Raw genomic sequence first — 20,081 nt, 5'->3', positions numbered from 1 at the left:
TGATGAAAGTTGGTCTCTGAACACTCGGCGATGACGAAGCCGTTATAAAAGAAAATTCGAATAAATGTACAAAATAATTTTATTTAGATATTCAATCTTTGCCACTACTATGCTTTTGTAATGCTTGCTTAGCGCTATCCAATTCTAGCAAACTCAATAGCCAATCTATGCATGTCAGTCAGTAATAATGTTTCTGAATTTAAAACACCCTCACTATTCTCCTTCCGTAGGTTACTCGCTTCACCTTCCAGCATCTCAGACTGGGATTTGAGTCTCTCGACGATAGTTTCTAGCGCATTCTCACGCTGTTTCTTCCTATCTCTAAATCTGGCTATCATTGTATTAGAATTATAGAAAACTACATAAATACTCACCTGATGCCAATGTATTCCTCCGCCTTTTGTCATCATGGATAGGAGGCACTTGGGCTGTAGAAGTTGACGATGATATTGTCGTGGTACAGGCGCACTATTCGTCGAAGGAGATGAATTGTAAACTGTATTTGCAGGTGTATCACGACTAGTCGATGGTATAGCTCCCGATGGGATAAGTGGGTAGTCGTCATAACGCCCACTGGTTGGTACTGTTGGGTATGTAGGAGAATGTGTAGATTGATAATAAACTTGACTACTAGATCCTGCTTGTGCATTACTTTCATTAGATTTCGATAGATTTCCCAAAGTGGGATCCAAAATGCTTTTTAAAACTTCATAGGGATTATCTGATCGCGATGCTTGCAAAGCTAACAATCGTAGCTTCTCATTTTGGTCTTGCTCCTGATTATACTCTCCATTCTGGGCCGCCGGTCCTGGCAAACTTAAATTATTAGAATCTAACCAAAACATTAAACGACTTAAATCTTCGTGTGACATTAATGATAGTTCCGCATAGAGCAGCTTAATTTAGTTATTCCTCATTTTTAAGTGCATCAATCATCTAATCTAAATTGCCGAAGACGTGATTGAAATGTCGTCAGAGTTAGTTACCCTAAGGTATACTGATTACAGGAGCGAATTAAATTTAATATGATAAATACATTCTAAAATTATTATTAAGTACATGTCTTCATTCGTTCGTGTTGAATTCTGCTAAAAATGCTGATTGGTTTGCTAAATTGAACAATTGATCGTCTTGTGAATGTGTTTGATCATCGTTATCAAGATATGGAAATGCGGATGTAATGGTCGATGGATCTTGTGAGCTTGAATTGTTAACAAACTAAAAGATAGTTAGCTATGAATGAGAAAAAGTCAGGAAAAATACACACCATGCTCCAATTTGCTAACTCATTTTCTAATTGCTCGTTATTGAAATCTATAATTGGTAAATGCGTTTCATTTGATTGCTTTTCATTGCTACTCAGTGATGGACAATCCGGATGTGCTCTCGTATGACCAGTCTGATGGCATCTCGAGCAACGAACTGCCTTGCGTTTAGACATAGAACTACTGCTACTCTCATCGTCGTCATTTTTACGCTTCTTCTGACCATTTAAGCTAAATGACGCAATTAAATTCTCGAAATTGGACAAAGCCTCTGGTATAGAGTTCTTATCAAGTTCGAACTCTTTAGACTTCGTCTTCTTATTTATATTATGAACGTCTTTTATCGTAATTGGTGGTAGATTGTTAAGTTTAAAATGATTGACGATCTCCGCAGGTTTCAAATTAGACTCTCTAAGGTGTATGACTAACAATTTCTGCTCTTGATTAAGCCTTCTCAATATGGAATGGTCTCTAACGTTTGCACTTGGTGGATGATTGTGATCAGATTCTAGTACAGTCAATTGCCATTGGTCATTCTCAATCTCTTTACCACGCAACATAAAAGGACAACCAGTTAACTTGCTATTAGGTTTCCTCTTACGTGTTTCTTCTGTTAAATTTCTGCAATTCTTATATTGACCACCTTTATCGCATTGTAGATAAAGTAATCCCTTACGTGAGGATCTTGTTACAACTGCATAACCTTCACTTTGAGCGTGATTTTGTGCGCTATTAAATAATTCATCCCTGCTATCAAACTTCCCTTCTTTTGGTGGTTCGAGTGGCATAGGGTGATGGTTTAGATACAAAAACTTGTTTATCAATAAATTCTATTATAAGTACAAAATTATTATTTCATCATAGACATTCTAAATGGATTTGGATTATTCATTCCGGTATATTGCTCCCTCTGCGGCATTTGTAATGTTTGAAATTGTCCACTAGGTTGCACTTGTAATTGGCTAGTCATTTGATTTGAGAATTGTCCAGTTGGTTGTGTCTGCAGTTGCCCACTAGGTTGTGCCTGCATATGTCCAGCCGTTTGGGGTGACAAGTTACCAGTTGGTTGTACCTGTAATTGACTAGCCATTTGTGATGAAAATTGACTGGTTGATTGTGGTGATAAGCTGTGGTTTCCTTGATTTCCCCGAGTTGTTTGACTTCCTTGACTTGGGAATGGATTGTTAGTATCAAATTGTTTCTCTAGCGTTGTACCAAAGGAAGATGTAGGTTGGAACTTCTTTGAAGCAAAGTCTGGCTGTCCAGTCTGTTGAGGTTGCAAACCATTATCGTTAGTAAAGCCGCTTGGAAATGTATCAAAAGCCTGTTGTTGTTGCTGAAATTGTTGTTGTTGTTGTTGCTGCTGTTGCAGATTGAAGGCATTAAATGCCAAACTGTTCAATGTTGGTCCATTATTATCATTACTACCGCTCTGACTTTGCGTTGGTTGAGAACCACCAACATTCTGTCCAGTATTAGAAAATGGATTGCGTGAACCCGTCTTTTGTGCAGTAACAGGCTTAGCTGGTGGAATTTGCGACAAAAAGTGCGATCTCATTGGATTATTCTGGTTTTGGTCGACCGCTTCAAATGATTGCATGCCAGTAGCCACGGGAGAGAGTGATGCCCTAGGTAATCATCAGTATAGATAATTTGGAGTTAACTAAGAACACACCTGAAAGGATTAAATCCTGTACTTTGTGGTTGTATACCAGTCATTTGAGGTTGTACACTAGGATGAATACCAGTTTGCTGACCTTGGAAGCCAGTCATTTGAGGCTGAATACCTGCCTGCTGGTGGAAACCTGTTATCTGGGGCTGCACACCTGTTTGTTGAGGTGACATAAATGGTTGTTGTTGTGGCTGTTGTACCTGTTGTTGGAATACTTGAGGTTGCTGTACCTGCTGCTGTTGCTGGTATGGGTTAGCTGTATTATTCTGGCCAGCAAATCCAGTGAACTGTGAATGTATTGACTGAGGCGATGCGAAAGGTAAGTATCCAGTATTTTGGGGCTGTAAGAATGGTTGTTGTGGGTTTTGCATCTGTTGGAACCCATTAACGGTGTTGTTTGGTTGGAGCCCATTAAAAGTATTCGCGTTAGTACCTTGATTGCTTTCAATCGAATCAAGGAAGTCTATTTGAGTTAGTTTATAAAAATATATGAGTATGATAACCCACCTGCTGCAGGTAACGCTTTATTAGTTTGCCCTTCATTTTGTGATTGCGTAACTGGTTGTGGTTGTGGTGATGGTGCTTTTGCAGGTGCTTAGATGTATGTCAGCAAGCCATCAAGTGAAGTATGTTTCGACCTACGTTGATAGGTTGAACGACGTCTACTATCAGAGGATCCACCATCAATGACAGACTTGTTATGTTTATACTCTATTCTGTTTTGCTCAAAGTTTGGATCTTCGAGGTATTCCTTTAGAGCACCATAGAGAGATAAAGGTGCCTGAACAAAATTAGAATGATTAAAATCAGGTAATTAGAACCCACATGCTTAATATTAGGTACCAAAACATTCAAAACATTGTGTAAACGTCTAGCAATGCTCAAATACTGGATGACGCTTTCTGTTTGTCTGCAGAAAGTGCGGTATATTTTGAGAGCCTCTGTAGCGTCTATCTTACTCATTTCAAAGTAACTTTCAAGGACGTTGATAACACCTTCATTGAGAGCGCTAAAGAGTGACAAGAGATCTTTGGTGTTAAGTTGTAGTGCCGCGACGGTGATCTCGTCTTCCAAATCATCTAAGAAGAATCTGCAAGTGGTAAGGGCATCAATCAACTTTTGCACATGTTTAACCTCGCGAAGGAGACCTTTCTCTACTGTTAGAAGACGCAATTGGTTTGGTCTCTGAGAAGGGTCTAAGCTTGAACGTGAAGAACCACGGGAGGAAGTTTGAGACTTGATGATATCGTGTCTAAGATCTTTGTAAGATTTTATACGAGAATCCAAGTAGTTCGAGTAAGATTGTATGTTTTGAGTGGATGATGAAACCCTCGATAGTTTTAGTGTATCGTGATGTGAAAGCGAGCTTAATATCAAATCAGTGTCGCCGTTTCTAAATAAAGAATGTACTATGACTAGCGATTTGAAGACGACCTTATGTTTGTTAGAGGTGGAACTAAAGAGGGTAAGGACTAACGATAGGATGCGGTTCGCGTAACCTTTGCGATAGAGCTCTTAAAAGATCATTTAAAGTAGCTTCATCGGTGTAGGATGCAGATATGATTGGTTCTAGTAACTGATGGGGTTGTGAGCTGGGCGAGAGCGAGTGCAGGGACTACGAACTTTAGACTTAGGTAGGTTGTTCTACTAACGTTAAAAACAAACTAAATGCTTTATTATACCCACTTTTGGTTTAGTAGCTGCTTTTATCAGCTTCGACATGATGGAAGTGAAGAGCAAACAGAGAATTATACAGAAAAAAAGGCAAACTAAGAATAATATTTTTCATATAAACGTGCATATATTGAATGGATGATGATGTATATCATAGTCGTCGTTCTTGCCGTCCGAGTTATTCAACTTCATCCAGATCCTGACGATTCAATTACTAGAGTGTGGGTTAGTATATGCTATGTCTAGAGCTATAGCTAAGATACACACCTTTGAACGAGCACGCATGGCACGACGCTTACGGCGGAGACGACGCATACGCTTCTTTGCCCACTTATCTCTCACTAAATATTGTTAATATACTAGCTATATAAAATAATCGTAATACTAACTTTTGCGAAAATTCGAGCGTGTAAGAAGAGAAGATTGTTGAGCGTCAGCCAAAGTTTGACTGACGGACATTTTAAATTAAAATCTTCATTTAGGTTCAGATATTTTATTTTTATTTGTCTACATCGCTATCTCGATGCTCTAATATTTGTTGCCCTTTCGCTATAGAACCTAGCCGCTGTTTTGTAACATACTCTATTAGTGACGTCGATGTCTACTCACAGCGATACTGAATCTACAACGTCGTCAGACCTTATTAGGGAGAAGGAATTCGAACAGGCAATCGAGCAACTCCAGCTCGTCCTCTCCGTAGTCGCATTGCCTTTCATCGGCAAATGGTTCGGTAGGAAATTCAGCTTTTGGCGTTAGTTCTTTCTTTTACACACGCGTTACTAATATTTCCTAGTCTATTCACGCTACAAAGTGTTTGGTTGGACAGCTAACCTGCTATTCGGTCCAAAAGTACCTTTGAGTCCAAGGCTAAACTAAACTAACTTTACATTTACAACACCGCCACCAATCTTCGCCTCATCTATCGTCAACTCGCCCTCCGTAAGCGTCTTTGTAGGAAATGTCGTCGTCAATTCATATCCAATACCTCTTAAACTTGGTTCTACGCTACTATACTCGTTAGAATTATCACCTGGCCCTCTATCCTACCCACCTCTGAAGTTCCTGTCTAAGCTGTTCGATTGTGTGATCAGTGTTCAACTTGACAACATGTCTGTCATCATTATTAGCTAGCTACATCACAATTTGTCTACTCACCTGCTACCATCGCTCATTCTAACCTGGATACGTGTAGTAGGTTTACTCTCATCAACCTCTACTTTGTCACTTGTCGTGTTCGTCGCTGAAGGAACTGGCTGGGTTCTGATAGAAGCCGTAGGCGCACCAAGTCTTTGTCCAGCGCTACCCTCAAATGGCTTGAATACTTTAGGTGGTGGGACGTAATCCTCGTCTGTTCTTTGACTAACACCGAGGTTGACGCGCTGTCCAAATCTGATGTTCAGGAGTGAGAGTGGTGCTCGACCAGAGTTAAGTGCATCCAATGTTTCTTGATGCTATAAAGATCTACGTAAGATATTTCAGAAACAGACAATCCGACAAACCTCATCATAACGCATCAATGGACCATCATCGATACTAAATCCATCTCTCCAGAATGTGAGGCTCCTGTTGACCGGTTCTTCATCATCGACCTCCTCCCAGTCATCATCAGTCTCAAATGAGCCCGCTTGATTACTCTCTGCTGGGTCTTCCTCTGAACCAAGTCTGTTTCCTCTACCAGAGAACACGTTGGTGGTTTCATTGTTAGATTTTGCAAACTCGTCTGCCGCTTCTTCATTGCTTTCTGCTGCTTTCTTCATTATGTCACCAACAATGTCATTTGGTCCCCTAGGGCCACCTCTAGAAGGTCCCTGTACGCTGAGTCCACTACGTATATTGAGTTATAGTCTATAGTTTACTAATAACCCACGATCTTTCTCCACCAGCGTATAGATTTTCTCGCTTGCGCGGATCGTCGTCATCGTCACTTTCTTGTTCTTTGTTGAAATCTCTAAGGGTAGCTATACCGCCAGCTTTCTTTCCTTTACTGTATACTATTAATGCGATGCATATACTACCACACCACTTACTTGGTTGTCTTCTTTGGCTGGCCCCATCCATCCGGCAAAGGATCAGCTGGAGCACCACTGAGTGTAGTAGGACCACCCTGTGCTGACTGCTGTTCATGCTGCTGCTCTGCTACCCTAGATTGGCTAGCATCGTCTGAGTAGAATAAATCTAAAGCAGACTGTACATCGCCATTAGTCGCACTAAGGAGCTGTTCAGCAACCTGTCTATCTGCACCTGTTATAGCAATTATCTGGTCAAGCGCTGTATTATTAATTACTTAAATTTACGTGTTTGGTTATTATCTCACATTCTGTCATCGTTGAAATTAAAGAAGAAGTGTATATGAAATATATTAATTATATCTTATTTGCTTATTCAAATTCCTTGGTATTATATACTGAAGATAGACTAGAAATTTAGAGAAAGACGGTCTATCAATCGTTGTATTAGAATCTAACAATCTGAACATCTCAATTTCGAACTGGTTTACTTCTTTTAATGTATATTTACCCGAATTTCTACTCCATTCAAAGTTATATAGCTATAATCTACATATTAGCCTGTATTACCGTGTATTACCTTATATGATCAACTTACGACAACATCCGAGTGAGACTTGTGTGCTAATATCAGTGCAGCGATTAGCAACTTCTGTGGACATCCATTATCACCATCTGTCAGTGCTTGCAGTTTCTCGAGTAGCCATATAGCAATACAAACGAAGTAGACTGGTAATTGGCATCTACGCACGAGTTTGTAGAGATAGAACTGTGACTCTGGCTGTTCGAGGAAATTCGCAGCTGGGAATAGCAAAGAAGTATAAAATGTAGCAGTTCGACAAACGCTTTTCAAGTCACTGTTTTTCAAATTGAGATGCAGCATGTTCTATCCGTATAGAAGAATGTATTTTCACCTTACAATCCTACGATCACTTTGGGGACGATCACGACAAACATTGGCTGATGGATGCACGCGCGATATTTTTAGAAGATGTTTTAACGCCAGCCGAATTCCTAGTTTTCATTCAAGTGAGCTCTATTAAATTGCGAGCGAGACAAGTCTGACAAACATAGGGATATCCTTACAAATCAATAGAGAGTCTACAAATATCACTCACTTATTTCGACTGGAATACACTAGCCATCATCTTTTTCTACTTCCGTAATTTGAAATCTGTTTGTGTATCTTCAGAGATAACAGCCCAGGAATTGACCTACATTATATTCGGCTCGATCGAATTAGCTGAACTTCACTTACCGAGTCAACTTCGAGAGGACATATCTTCCTTCAGGTTCATAGAGCTCCTCGCGAAGGATTTCCCTCGACTGAAAATTATCTCATTTGGTCCAGATTACAAATTCATTTTAAAGAGGGACATACTCAGACGGGTGACCTTTTCTCCTGGTGTAACTATGCAGATTGAACCTACACCAATTACTGTAAATCCGCGGATCGCGAACAATCACATCAGCAATCTCGTAAAATTTGTAGAAAGGAACACATTGCATATAAACAAAAGCTGGACTGAATCGATTACCAGTCATTGTCGACGTTTATTTTAGCATCTACGTGTCGTTAGTATTTTATAGCTTATTTTTAAATTACACTCACTGTTCTTCCACTTGTGACCTTTAGCTTTACCAGCTTCTCTAGTAGATTTTCGACCGTGATGTTTGCGAGCTGTGCGCGCCGACTGCTTGTGCAGATCGAGGGCAACTTTCTCAGCCATCGTACTCTCATCGTCCGCGTTCCTTTCGCGGTTCTTCCTCCGGCTATCGACTTTCATAGATTTCATGAGGTTCGTGGTCTTCTTCACGCCGTCATCTACCGTCTCTGACTCGTCGGATTGATCTTCATCTTCATCTTCGCTCGAACTCTCATCGTCTTCGTCTTCTTCGTTCTCCTCTTCGTTGCTGTCTTCCTCATCATCATCGTCCTCGTTGTCGCTACCTTCTTCTTCCTCAGCGATATCTTCAGTGTACTAAATTACTCAGTTAGATGAAAGGTGTCTAGGTAAAGCAACACTCACTTGATCTAACATCGACTGCTCTTTGGCACCAAATCCGTTGGACATCACCTCTGAAAGGAGTTTTACTTGACTTTTATCGACAACATCCTCAAATTCTGGCCAAGAATCAGGCTGATATCTGAACCTCTTGTCGAAGAACTTGAGAATACAATGTACATCCCGATCAAAGTATCTAATTGAGAGTCAGCGTGAGTGTATTACAATAGTGTGACACCTACTCTTCTGCATTTGGATGACTGACTGAGACCATTTGAGGGAAATCGATAAGAACCGGTTGCTCATCCTCGGATCTGATCAAGATATTAAACTCGTTGAAATCACCATGTACTAAACCCGCTTCTGCCAATTTAACGATGAGGTCGAACAACTGCGAGCAGAGTTTTGCAGGATCCTCTACTTCAGCTATAGAGCGTAAGGGAAGGGCATCTTCAAGAGACATCAGAACGGTGTGTCGTGCTTGATCAATTGGAGTAGGGACGGGGAATCCATGCTTGTGGAGGACCTGAGGAGTTTCAGCAAACTCACACACAAATTGTATGTGTACTGACCTGCATAAAAGCGTATTCCTTCTGGGCTGACAGTCTGGACATATACATCCAGGATGCTGATTTACGTTTACCGAGGTAATCTCTCTTATTTTTGATTGCTCTAAATGAGACACGACCAAGTCTATAAAAATTTCAGCACAACTTCTTCTTCGAGGGAGAGAACAAACCTATGAAGCTTTAAGACGCGTTGTTCACCATCTTGGTTCGCAACGACGTAGATATCTAAATCAGGTGAGTGTAACTGTCTGCATTGAGAGTTCACCTACCTGACTCCTTACCAACACCGATCTGATTACCAACTGAGTAGACTGTGTCACGCTTGCTCATCGCGCGTAATGCCAAATAGTCGTATCCACCGTACGTGAGTCTGTATCCATCATCTAAGATTTTGATAAGCGTTGAAGTCGATCGAAAGGTGTGAGTTACATTTTGCGTTTTGGACTCGAGCTACGAGGTTACGCTTGGCTAAAACACCAAGCATTTTATTAGCACCACCCGCTCTAAGGCCAGAAATCTGATTGATGAGAGAAGACGGTACGACTTCGTGATTCTTTGAGCCCATTTCGCAGGCAGTCAATACTCTGAACTCTATATAGAGTGTGTTAGATGTATATATAGAAATAAAACTGTATACTGACCATCATTTGTTATATATCTCAAATCTGTAGCATCTAACCTCATCGTTGAGAGTAATAGAGAGTGAAGAATAATAAATAATTAATTTTAATAGAAATATATTATATTACTACTAGTTTCTGTCTTTCGCTTCTACCATCACCTCTCAATGCCGACGGTAAAACGGCGTCCAGTTGAAAGGATACCAAATCCAATACTAGAGGATACGCAGGCTGAGGTATTTTATATAGATGCTACAGCTGAAATATTCCTTGATTACACGTTAGTTCCCTTCTATATTTGCTCATACGTTGACACATAGTTAGTTCATACATATCACGCATTTTATACTTGAACGAGCGTATATTCCAATGTACAAACTCTGGAAAGAACAATCTCACTTACGCCCAAGCACTCGCGTCTGAGAAAGACGAAGCTAAGAAGATGGAAGCTCGCTTTAATCCCGCTATTAGAGGACCAATATTGCGTTCAGCTGCGTTCCGTATGTTTGCACATCACTAAAACTACACTCGACTTACGCCCTTTTAGAAGTAATGGGTCGTCTTGACAGCCTCATTGATCTTATCTTTGACCGCTTCAAATCTCGTTTCTGGCCTGGCGAGAGTGTATTCGTTGATTTACAAGGACAAAAATTCTTTGCCCGCATTGTAAACGTTTACCCACCAAAGGAGATCGTCGAACACATACAATCACACCGTGAACCAGACGCCAAACGCGTAAAAACCGACAATGACGCACCAGAGGAGGATGTTAATGGCGTTAAAATATCAGAATTACATAGAATGGGTGTTGATCTGGAAATTCCTCAAGCAGAAGCTGACGCAGCTGACCCTCCATTGTCTTATTACTACACAGTACAATTGGCAGGCCAAGATGATAAATTTAGTGGTTCATATATGGAATTAAAGGCTGCCTCACTTTCACGTGACAGATTAATGTTTTCAAAGACTATCCTTCGCAAATTCCTGCGTGATTCTTTAACACGCTCGACTGCTGTCGGGGCACCATGGCGCGTGAAGCCTAATATCGCGAGGCTATACGATATACCTGAGGAGCTAACGATTGATATGAAGGCTAGAAATGATGAAATACGTAAATCCAAACTCGATGAAAGGAAAAAGGTAGGTACAGAAGGATAGATTGGGTAGCGAACTAACGACACTTCAGCTCATGGAAAATAGAGTAGTTATTGAGCCAAAGATAGAACCACCAACAATGATTCCAACAGAGGTCAAACCAAGACAAAGGACAAAGCCGAAAGCTATAAAGAAAGGTATGTGTTCTATTAAATCTCAGTATGGTATTAAGACTCAATTAGAGTACGGTATTTTGCCAGAAGTACAAAAAGTAGTAGCTGCAGTAAAAGAGAAGGAAAAAAAGAAGTCAACAAAATGTAAGTCTTCTTTATATCCTTCCGAGCATACAGTAACGATTTTCAGACCCATGTGAAGATCTCGATATAGTCCTAACAACGAGAGAAATAAATGCAAGATCAAAAGAAAATTCACTGTTGCGTCCAATACCATCACAACCAATGGAAGGTTCACATCAGACATTCGACAATGTCCTCCAAGCGTGGTCATTCCTCAACACATTTGAAATACCACTCCACTTGTCAACGTTCACATTGGACGATTTTATAAGCGTGTTGCAATTACAAACTAACGAGAAAGGGGTACCACAATTGTTGACAGAAATTCACGTTTGTTTAATCAACATGCTTATACGTGAACGTGATCATATTGAAGGTATGACAGAAATACCACTCAATGAGACTGCAATGGAGGATGCTACATGGGTACTCGAGACTGTAGATAGGTATGGTAATTCTTGGACGCGTAAATTGATCAGTGAGCCATCAGAGCGTCACACGCTTTGGCTCAGAGCAACAATAGGTTGTTTGAGAAGCCACCTAACCAATGAAACACACACTCAATGGAGGAAAATCTATGCTCATTTGTTTGCAACAGGTAGAAAAGAACAAAAGTCAAAGGAAGCTGAAGGAGTTGCTAAAGAAGACGGCTCTACATCCTCCTTATCAGAATTAGAAGATGACGCTGACAAACCAGAAGACAGATACTTTAGTCTATCGATTGATGATAAACTTCTTTTCATTCTGTCCTTAATCGAGAGGGTGAAAATGACAAGACATATTAGAAATTTTGTTGATAAAGCTGAACCACATTTGACTGAACTCAGAAAAGAGAAGGTAGACCTAAACAGAGAGAAGAAAAAATTGACCGAGAAGACGGACGAAAAAGCTGGAGGAACTGTACAACAATCAGCGCCATCAGCATTATCAGCACCATCAGCACCATCAGAGCCGATGCAATCTGTACAACCAGCACCAGAGCTCGCATCTGAAAATATAGCCGACAACAACTCAGAAGCACTGAGTGAACCACCAGAAGCAGCCGAAGAGGATGAAGAAGAAGACGAAGAAGAAGACCAGCTTGCATCTGAGAGTGGATCTGAAAAGAATGAAACAGAATCAGTGAATACAAAGTCAAGTAAATTTGAAAAACATGAACCTGAGCCTGAACCCGTTCAATTGACACCTGAAGAAGAAGCAATACGCTTATCAAACAGAGTTGAAGCAATAGATAATGAATTTAGGGCTACAAATGGTACTCTCCGCTGGAGACCATTAGGTGAGGATAGGTTTTTCAATACATATTGGTTTATCGATGGTCTCGGCAGTTGTCCTTTGCAGGGTACGGCTGCTGCCCCAGGTGAGGGTTACGAAGCTGGTAGACTATTCGTTCATAGACCTCACCTACCTGATCCAGCGGTTATGCAAGCCTCTCACGATATCATATCACGCTTGATCGAAGATAGAGAAAGTGATCTTATAAAAGATGAAAGACTTTTTGAACAAATCGAGCGCGATCTTACTGCAAAATTAGCAGATAAGAGAAAAGCTGAAGAAGGCGAGAGTGGAATGCTACAACCAGGTGAATGGGGTGCATATGACAACATAGATGACATTAAAAGTCTAATGAACTGGTGTCAACAAAAGGGTAATCGTGAATTAGCTTTGAGAAACTCCATTCAAAGATGGCTACCATGGTTGGAAAAGAGTATAAATCATCGTAAAGCTGAACTCAAAGCAACCAATGATAAAATGGAGGTAGATGGTCAAGACACGAAACCTTCATATATGACATGGAAAAATAAACGCATAAACTAAACAAAGCAGATGCAGTTGCAAATCCTTTTGAAGCAAATTTTGTAAATTTATAATTACTTGATCAATACACACCTTGCATGTATATAATATACTAATTTATGACAATATCTACTATGCAATTCCAGAAGGGTATACGCTAAATAAATTAGATTCTATTAACTAAAATCGTCGATGTTGTTGGGTGATCTAGGACTGAGTGTTTGTCTGAATGTTTGATTTCTGTTAAGTTGGGTCAAGTTGACAGTAGACAAACGAATGTGCTCTGCTGTATGGTTAATATACTAACATTAATCAACAGAAATACGCACCAAAATCGCTAGATCCTGATGGAGAAGAAAGCTCGTCACTGTGTTCTGCGTCGTGCTCTTCCTGCGTTTCTGGTATGGTACCACTAACAGATGTGAGTTCATCCTCAGGAGTATCATTATCAGTAATTTCGGTGCCGTTTTGCAAAGCTTCAGAATGTCAATCATCGACGGATAATTTGTAGCGTAATCTCACATTTTCCATAATGAATTTCAACCAGATCATCCAAATCTATCGCAGAAGTAGGATCACGGGGCAGTAGCAAATATGGTTCGAGGAGGTCGTAATAAAATGGACAATTGTAGCTCAAACTGAGAAAATTTCAGTTGAAATATTTCCAGAACATGGTCAACTTACCTCTCATCTGGCGCATCACTCGATGGTTTTTCAGGCATATGTTTACAAACCATCAAATCCTCTATTTCACCTTGCTCTTCACGATGCAAACCAACCTTTTGTATACGATTATTGGCACTACTAAATATCTGACCGATATGCAAAAATGGTTTGAACAACTCATGTGACTGTGCCGGTATCAGAATGATGTTATAGATAACAAAAATAAAGGAACCAACCTGATCATTCAACTTCTTCATAAATGAACCTCTTTGTCCACGGGAGGATTTCAAGGCATTAACGTGTTTGAGGTTCTCCATAGAAATTGTATTAGTCATAGTGAGGGGCTCATTAGATCCTTCCTCTTCGGTAGCAGCATCGATAACATCTTCCCATTCATCATGTTCCACTTCTTGTTCTTCTTCTCGTTCCTCCTCTTGCTCCCGCTCATGCTCATGTTTAAGTACCTGCTCATCATCCGCTGTAGATTTCCGCGCGAAAATTTCACGAGGTATCCTCTTCGAACTTGGTAAGAAGGGAAAGAATGTTCTTCGAATTCTAACAAAAGTCTCTCTCACTTCCTTCTTAAAATCACTGAGGAAACTCCTAAACGTAAAATGAGTAATGAGGAGAAAGTCCCTAATTCTAAATCCAAGAGTTTCTTTGTGCTTGACGAAATTTTTCGTTAGTGGTTGCGAATGGTACTTCTCTTCAATGTACTCCGCAAATCTCAATTCAAGAGTTGGCGAAGAATATATTTCCGTATAATTCAACGTTTCACCAGATTTCCACAATCCATCGAGGAACTCAATAGCATCAAAACGTGCCTTGATCTGACGAGTAATTAACAACTTTAAAATCAAACAGATAATAAAGAATACACCAATTATAATGGTATAAGTTCCTGAATGATTTTTACGTCCATCGTAATACCTAACAAGATGGAAAGCGAAGAAAGCGACTTGAGATACTGCCATGGCATCCATTCCATACCTAAAAACACGGACAGTTACCCATTTACCACCAGTATCGTACAAGCGCCTTGAATAAACGTGATATAATTGATTTCTATAGACGATATTTGCAGCAATGAAATAAATAAAAGTGAATGGAATAACGAGCGGATTAAAAACACCCATGACTAGCAATACGCTAATAACCAGTAACGTGTTAGAGCAAAATACATGATAATCAGGTGTTCTCGCTCTAGTTGCTTCCTTTCTTGCTCTTGGCGTCTTAGCAGAGAGTGTCTTAAATAAGAACATCAGCAATGGTAAACCAATCAAGGCCAATTGAACAAAATTTTGAATTGAAGTCTGAAGGATTGCCCAACTTGCAAAAAATGGTGCTGCTTGGGGAAAACTCAGGTAAATTCTATTAAGTATAGACAACCCAGAAGCCGATGTGAATGACTCAAGAATAAATCTAAAAGTAGCAGCACCTATGCAAAATGTAATTAAGACGTTCGTTATCATAAAAACCCAATACCTGTGAAATATCTGATCATGTAATCTATGAATAGTCAAATGAGGTTGAGCTTTCTTCCCTATACCAAACAATATGGCTGGCATCATAAGTGAAATGAAAGCTACGAGCAATGTAGGTACCAAAGTGGTAAATATTTCAGCTTGATGTTCATGTCTATCGAAATACGCACCAAGATCTGCATTAACGTCTCTCAACCTTTCAATACTAAAGAGAGAACTAAGTGCAGCCATAGGAATGATGTAAAACAAAATAAAACCCCATATAGCTACCTTAATTATCATTCCTCTAACTGTAGTAGTTGCCGACTTTGATGTTATGGCAACCTCCCAATCAATTTCACTGAAATAAGGTGCAGGTTTGACTATACAGGCGTTTGGACGTGCTGGATGACTTGACAATTTCTTGCATGTAACTCTAGCATCAGAAACCTTCTTGAACGTAACAAACGCAGTAGAAGTAGGTGGGAATATAGTTGGTGAATTCATTTGATATTCCTCAATTGAAGCCACGAGTAACCTAACTTTATTAGTCAAGTAATGTATTTCCGAAACTGTTGGATTATCACTCTTGGTCATTATAGTCTTTAAGATTGGCTTTACTCTAATCTTTGGTTGGAAAGGTTCAATAACTGAAACAGGAAGCGAAAAGATAACTTCCCAGATTGTTTTATTGTCCTGCATTGATGCTGGTGTATCAGGACAACGAATGAAAGCATCATTACGACGGAGAAGTTTATTAATTGTTGAACTCAATCCAAACGACAATTTCGTCGGTTGTTTTTCGAATTCGTAAACAAATGGCATTAGACTATTAATTAATATGTCATCTTTATCAAATTCTTCATCCTTTCTAAGACATTCTTCTATGTGTTTTCTGACGAATTTCAACAAATTTCTTGATAATTTCAGATAAGCAAGTTCAAGTCTTTTAGTTGCATCATCTAGTCGTTTTCGTAGCTGCACTAAGCGTTCAAATTTTCTAATAATTGATACATCTTCAATGTAATTCTCAGTAAGTTCTTCTAAGTTATCTGTATTGTTAATATCAGGAATACTGCCCTGGTCAACGCGTTCAAGGAGACTATTAAAGGACAAAATCGACGATCGTCTTGATAGATTAGTGGTCTTCTTCTTTTTGAATCTATTGAGATAAAACGCAAAATAAGAAGCGAGGACACGCTCATCGCGTAGACTATTAGGTATATTTGTAACTAAGACTGTGCGGGATTTCCAGGAATTGTCAACAGGACTAGTCGAAAATTCTGAACTTTTATATGCCATTCTTTCCCTTATTTTAATAGCACCATTAATATACCACAATAGAGCGATAATCCAAGTGATTGATGTCCATATGTGGAGTATAACATGTACGTATAATAACTCCCGACCATCTGAATTATCAATCAAATGTGTAAGTGAAGCAGTGTTCATACTGCTATCTGTTGGTGTTGATGTGAAGTGAAAGTGAATAGGTAGTAATATTGGTACTACTGTGATAGTCTGCGATAAAGTAAAACAAACTAAATAAAGTTGATAAGAAGGGTGTCTTTTGATACTTGACGTAATCTACTTACGACAAACTTTCAACCAATGGAGGTATACAGAGGCATCACCACCGAGCATATCAGTTATTTGTGATTGCTTCAATTTCAAAACCTGCCAAATCCACTGTAAAGGCCATCCTGGATGTCGATCTGAAGCTGGATCTACGAAGCATCTAAAGTAATAGAGACTTTATTAATTAGATATTGTATAAAATTAAACATATTAACTCACTATCCAAAAATATATCGCTCTTTTCTAAACTCGTTTGTCTGCGGATATGATGGTAAATTTCGCCTTTTCAATCTTCTTATAGATTCGAATAGAATGATTGAGGATCCACCTATACCTAAAGAAACATATAATTGAGTTAGGAGACTGCTATATTTGTCATCGCAACGGGCATCGCAATCAGCCATGGGCGTTATTTACATTCCTAATTAGGCGACTTAAACATTCACTTAAAATTTAACAGGAATGTATATATATATACTATAAAGGTTGTATAACAAAAAGTTCAGTTTATGAAAACAAAGGTGTAAGATTGTACTTTTGATTAATGGAGGTCCCTATATTAAAGTGCAAATTGAATGATTTGTACATCGTTAGATCAGGTTGATTGAAATTGCTAATGTTGCAATAATCGCTAATGAAATTGAGTGTCTAATAGATTTTGCTGATGATTGATCGGTACCGACTTCATATGGTTTGGTCTTGTTAGCCGAGGTTTCAATGTATGCTTCAGTTTGTGGTTTTTGCAAGCAATCAATTACACTCAATAAGTTCAACTTTGGTGAACGATTAACAGCATCTGGGAGGACGTAAGCAACGGCTAATTCAACTGATTGTTGGTATAAATCGTGTTGAAGAACAATGAAACCATTGTCAATGTCTTTTGCAGAGTTCAAAATCTTCTCGAAAGTTTCTTTGGACTTGGTTGTTGAAACGGAACCACCAGCAATTTTCCAGTCATTGGTGTCGAAAGTGAAATCTTTACCGCCAACTTCAGCAGCGGTCCAAATAATTGGTGTTAAATCCATCTGACGACAAATTTCACGAACACGATTATCGATATCACCAAAAGGTGGACGCATCTGTTGCTAATGAGAAAGTGAAACAAAAAAAATTAAGAACCCACGGTGTTTGGAGTTAAACCAGTAACTTCTTGAATAATTTTCTTGGTCCATCCAAGTTCGGCAACCAATTCTTCATTTGTGAGAGTGGTTAGGTATGGGTGAGACCAAGTATGAACAGACAATTGGTGACCAAGAACGAGTTCAGCGCGAAGCATATCTGGACGAGAGACTGCTCTTGAACCAACGATGAAAAAAGTGGAGGTGATTTGTTGTTGGGCGAGATAGTTGAGAAGAGTTGTGGTGTATGGAGAAGGACCATCATCGTAAGATAAACCCCAATCGTACTTGTTTGGACATTGAGTAATGTCATCTTCAGCAGTACAACCACCGCAAGTCCACCAACAACGCTTATCTTCTCCAGCTTCATTATGTGCATCCTCGTTATCAGAGCACATTTCGTCTGTGTTTTCAGTTCTTGACCAACCCGGAACCTTTTCCCAATCAATAGCAGAAATCCATTCTTGTACCAAAGGATGATCGACGGGTGGAGTTTTATCCATTTCAGGGTATTCGGAAACTGAAGGACTTGAAGAAGGCATAGCAGGTGCGCCAGAGAAGGGAACTTGACCTGGTGAAGCAGTAGTTGGCATTGTCATAGTTTTACCGGATAAGTTTTGACCAGGAAGGATGGAACTAAGTGGTATATCTGAAGAATTAGGGATGTGGTCGAAAGTACCACCAGTGCCTGTTGAACCTTGAGGGATAGATGAAGATGATGATGAAGAGGATGGAGAATTAGTTGAACTGCTGCTACTGGTATCCTGTCTGTTGTGTAAAACATGACGGTGATTACGTTGGTGATGGCCAGCTAATGCTATCGTAGCTAGATTTAGAAAGTAAACGAACTTCATCTTGGTATAGCAAGAAAAGAATCCTGAACGCGCCAGATATTGAATCGAGTATTCCGGGAATGTTAACTTGAATAAAAAATCAAAGAAAAATAAAAAATGTAGATAAATAAAATACTAACTATCAAAAATGATGATAATATTAATAGATTATTGATATAATAAAAAATCAATAAAAATAAAAAATTTAAAATGATTATCATATAGAGGTAGATGATATCTGTCATTGGAGGTAGTGAAGAGATGACCGAATATGAGAAGAATGGATATTCGATTATAAAGAAAATATTTCAAGATTACGCTTCAGAGGAGATTAGTTTGAGTTTTAATGGTGGAAAGGATTGCACAGTTATCGCTTATATGATAAAGAAAGTGAAAGAAGAACTCGGTATAAGAACAGCGACGAAGAGTTTATACATAAAATGTAGATCACCTTTTAAAGAAGTAGATAATTTTGTAGATTCATCTGCAAAGTATTTTAATTTGGATATAGAAACAAAGGAACTATCGATGAAACAATCCCTAGAGGAGTTTATCAATCAAAATAAAAAGATAAAAGTAATAATTATTGGCACTCGTGAGAGTGATCCTAATGGGACTAACCTAGAAATCTATTCACCTACAGACAAGGATTGGCCTTGCATTCTGCGTGTTCACCCTATACTCCATTGGAATTATCATCAAATTTGGGAATTCATATTGAAGGAGAATATACCATACTGCAACCTATACGATATCGGATACACGTCCTTAGGATCTACGTTCAACACACATCAAAATCCCCAGTTGTACGATGAGGAGAGGAAGGAGTATAGACGAGCACATGAGCTCATAGAGGCAAAGGATGAGAGATCGGGAAGATACAGCTGACGATTGTAGAGAAACGAACCATTGCATTCATTTATTTATACACACAAATTCGAAAGTTTAGAACTAAAACAATTGTTAGAAAGTCTGAATAGATATGGCTATACTCACTCTGAGTGCGTGGAAGAACCATCTGTTCTTACCAGATTGGTAACGCTCTTCGAACAACTTCTTGATTTGCTTCTTTGCGTCTTCACGTTGGGTTGGTTCTTTGAAAGTTTCTTGGGAGATGATACCCTTCAAACCTTCCAATTCGAGTGCATAACGGGTTGGCATCAAGTGGTTGTAGTTGATGCTCTTAATGAATGGCTTGACCTTTGAGCGGCGTTGGATGAGCTTAGCACCCATTTGCTTGTGGACCTTCAATGGGTAACGCTCAACACCAGCGACAAGGCAATGGCCGTATGGACGCTCCTTTGTGCCCTCGTCGAATTGCTTAATGACGACGACCTTCTTACCTGCGTATCTACCACTCAATACGACGCAAACCTTGCCTGACTTGAAGATCTTTGGCATTTCTTTTTTCGTGACCGACGAG

At 39.4% G+C, this 20,081-nt stretch overlaps 10 protein-coding genes across 10 annotated transcripts; 2 read left to right on the top strand and 8 right to left on the bottom strand.

Annotated features, from left to right (window-relative positions):
• Positions 1-91: 91 nt before the first annotated feature.
• WALSEDRAFT_70422 (hypothetical protein) lies at positions 92-894 on the bottom strand (the record flags this gene model as incomplete). Its single annotated transcript, XM_006960204.1, has 4 exons — positions 470-894; positions 375-422; positions 215-331; positions 92-165 (listed from the first exon to the last, which is right to left on the bottom strand). The coding sequence occupies exons 1-4, from the start codon at positions 870-872 to the stop codon at positions 92-94; spliced, it is 642 nt and encodes a 213-aa protein (XP_006960266.1). The 5' UTR covers positions 873-894.
• Positions 895-2,115: 1,221 nt separating this feature from the next.
• Positions 2,116-4,659, bottom strand: WALSEDRAFT_70420 (ANTH-domain-containing protein; the record flags this gene model as incomplete). Its single annotated transcript, XM_006960203.1, has 8 exons — positions 2,116-2,893; positions 2,941-3,400; positions 3,445-3,531; positions 3,580-3,718; positions 3,763-4,371; positions 4,415-4,513; positions 4,561-4,581; positions 4,624-4,659. 8 exons carry the CDS (start codon positions 4,657-4,659, stop codon positions 2,116-2,118), a joined length of 2,229 nt encoding a protein of 742 aa, XP_006960265.1.
• A 130-nt stretch (positions 4,660-4,789) lies between these two features.
• On the bottom strand, positions 4,790-5,070 carry WALSEDRAFT_66109 (hypothetical protein; the record flags this gene model as incomplete). The annotated part of the gene is made up of 3 exons (XM_006960202.1): positions 4,790-4,810; positions 4,879-4,952; positions 5,001-5,070. The coding sequence occupies 3 exons, from the start codon at positions 5,068-5,070 to the stop codon at positions 4,790-4,792; spliced, it is 165 nt and encodes a 54-aa protein (XP_006960264.1).
• A 413-nt stretch (positions 5,071-5,483) lies between these two features.
• Positions 5,484-6,935, bottom strand: WALSEDRAFT_30194 (SEP-domain-containing protein; the record flags this gene model as incomplete). Its single annotated transcript, XM_006960201.1, has 7 exons — positions 5,484-5,616; positions 5,663-5,722; positions 5,767-6,062; positions 6,111-6,435; positions 6,479-6,595; positions 6,639-6,879; positions 6,926-6,935. The coding sequence occupies 7 exons, from the start codon at positions 6,933-6,935 to the stop codon at positions 5,484-5,486; spliced, it is 1,182 nt and encodes a 393-aa protein (XP_006960263.1).
• A 1,216-nt stretch (positions 6,936-8,151) lies between these two features.
• On the bottom strand, positions 8,152-9,889 carry WALSEDRAFT_70418 (RIO1-domain-containing protein; the record flags this gene model as incomplete). The annotated part of the gene is made up of 9 exons (XM_006960200.1): positions 9,834-9,889; positions 9,622-9,783; positions 9,462-9,575; positions 9,363-9,417; positions 9,196-9,316; positions 8,866-9,149; positions 8,648-8,819; positions 8,230-8,599; positions 8,152-8,183 (listed from the first exon to the last, which is right to left on the bottom strand). The coding sequence occupies exons 1-9, from the start codon at positions 9,874-9,876 to the stop codon at positions 8,152-8,154; spliced, it is 1,353 nt and encodes a 450-aa protein (XP_006960262.1). The 5' UTR covers positions 9,877-9,889.
• Positions 9,890-9,967: 78 nt separating this feature from the next.
• On the top strand, positions 9,968-13,099 carry WALSEDRAFT_55465 (hypothetical protein). Its single transcript, XM_006960199.1, has 6 exons — positions 9,968-10,092; positions 10,137-10,312; positions 10,360-10,952; positions 10,999-11,104; positions 11,150-11,224; positions 11,271-13,099. Exons 1-6 carry the CDS (start codon positions 9,980-9,982, stop codon positions 13,019-13,021), a joined length of 2,814 nt encoding a protein of 937 aa, XP_006960261.1. The 5' UTR covers positions 9,968-9,979; the 3' UTR covers positions 13,022-13,099.
• On the bottom strand, positions 13,085-17,111 carry WALSEDRAFT_70416 (hypothetical protein; the record flags this gene model as incomplete). The annotated part of the gene is made up of 7 exons (XM_006960198.1): positions 13,085-13,283; positions 13,330-13,476; positions 13,523-13,638; positions 13,685-13,851; positions 13,903-16,670; positions 16,725-16,882; positions 16,927-17,111. 7 exons carry the CDS (start codon positions 17,109-17,111, stop codon positions 13,177-13,179), a joined length of 3,648 nt encoding a protein of 1,215 aa, XP_006960260.1. The 3' UTR covers positions 13,085-13,176.
• A 56-nt stretch (positions 17,112-17,167) lies between these two features.
• WALSEDRAFT_61355 (glycoside hydrolase/deacetylase) lies at positions 17,168-18,698 on the bottom strand. The gene is made up of 3 exons (XM_006960197.1): positions 18,114-18,698; positions 17,831-17,997; positions 17,168-17,786 (listed from the first exon to the last, which is right to left on the bottom strand). The coding sequence occupies exons 1-3, from the start codon at positions 18,202-18,204 to the stop codon at positions 17,298-17,300; spliced, it is 747 nt and encodes a 248-aa protein (XP_006960259.1). The 5' UTR covers positions 18,205-18,698; the 3' UTR covers positions 17,168-17,297.
• A 215-nt stretch (positions 18,699-18,913) lies between these two features.
• Positions 18,914-19,598, top strand: WALSEDRAFT_61354 (adenine nucleotide alpha hydrolases-like protein). The gene has a single exon (XM_006960196.1). The coding sequence runs from the start codon at positions 18,920-18,922 to the stop codon at positions 19,544-19,546; it is 627 nt and encodes a 208-aa protein (XP_006960258.1). The 5' UTR covers positions 18,914-18,919; the 3' UTR covers positions 19,547-19,598.
• A 5-nt stretch (positions 19,599-19,603) lies between these two features.
• On the bottom strand, positions 19,604-20,059 carry WALSEDRAFT_30189 (hypothetical protein; the record flags this gene model as incomplete). Its single annotated transcript, XM_006960195.1, has 2 exons — positions 19,604-19,609; positions 19,655-20,059. The coding sequence occupies 2 exons, from the start codon at positions 20,057-20,059 to the stop codon at positions 19,604-19,606; spliced, it is 411 nt and encodes a 136-aa protein (XP_006960257.1).
• Positions 20,060-20,081: the final 22 nt, after the last annotated feature.

This window comes from Wallemia mellicola (genome assembly GCF_000263375.1).
Source record: "Wallemia mellicola CBS 633.66 unplaced genomic scaffold WALSEscaffold_24, whole genome shotgun sequence".
Lineage (NCBI taxonomy): Eukaryota > Fungi > Basidiomycota > Wallemiomycetes > Wallemiales > Wallemiaceae > Wallemia > Wallemia mellicola.
The sequence above is the reverse complement of the archived record's forward strand: the minus strand, read 5'-3'. Positions and strand labels throughout refer to the sequence as shown.

Bases quoted from the DNA above. Each gene is read 5' to 3' on its own strand.
- WALSEDRAFT_61354 (XM_006960196.1), top strand. From the start codon at position 18,920: ATGACCGAATATGAGAAGAATGGATATTCGATTATAAAGAAAATATTT.
- WALSEDRAFT_61355 (XM_006960197.1), bottom strand. From the start codon at position 18,204: ATGCACATAATGAAGCTGGAGAAGATAAGCGTTGTTGGTGGACTTGCG. The intron at 17,998-18,113 runs GTACGATTGGGG...GTTCAAGAGCAG, and splicing joins ATTACTCAATGTCCAAACAA to TCTCTCGTCCAGATATGCTT. The intron at 17,787-17,830 runs GTGGGTTCTTAA...CATTAGCAACAG, and splicing joins CTGGTTTAACTCCAAACACC to ATGCGTCCACCTTTTGGTGA.
- WALSEDRAFT_55465 (XM_006960199.1), top strand. From the start codon at position 9,980: ATGCCGACGGTAAAACGGCGTCCAGTTGAAAGGATACCAAATCCAATA. The intron at 11,105-11,149 runs GTATGTGTTCTA...AGACTCAATTAG, and splicing joins GCCGAAAGCTATAAAGAAAG to AGTACGGTATTTTGCCAGAA. The intron at 11,225-11,270 runs GTAAGTCTTCTT...AACGATTTTCAG, and splicing joins AAAAAAGAAGTCAACAAAAT to ACCCATGTGAAGATCTCGAT.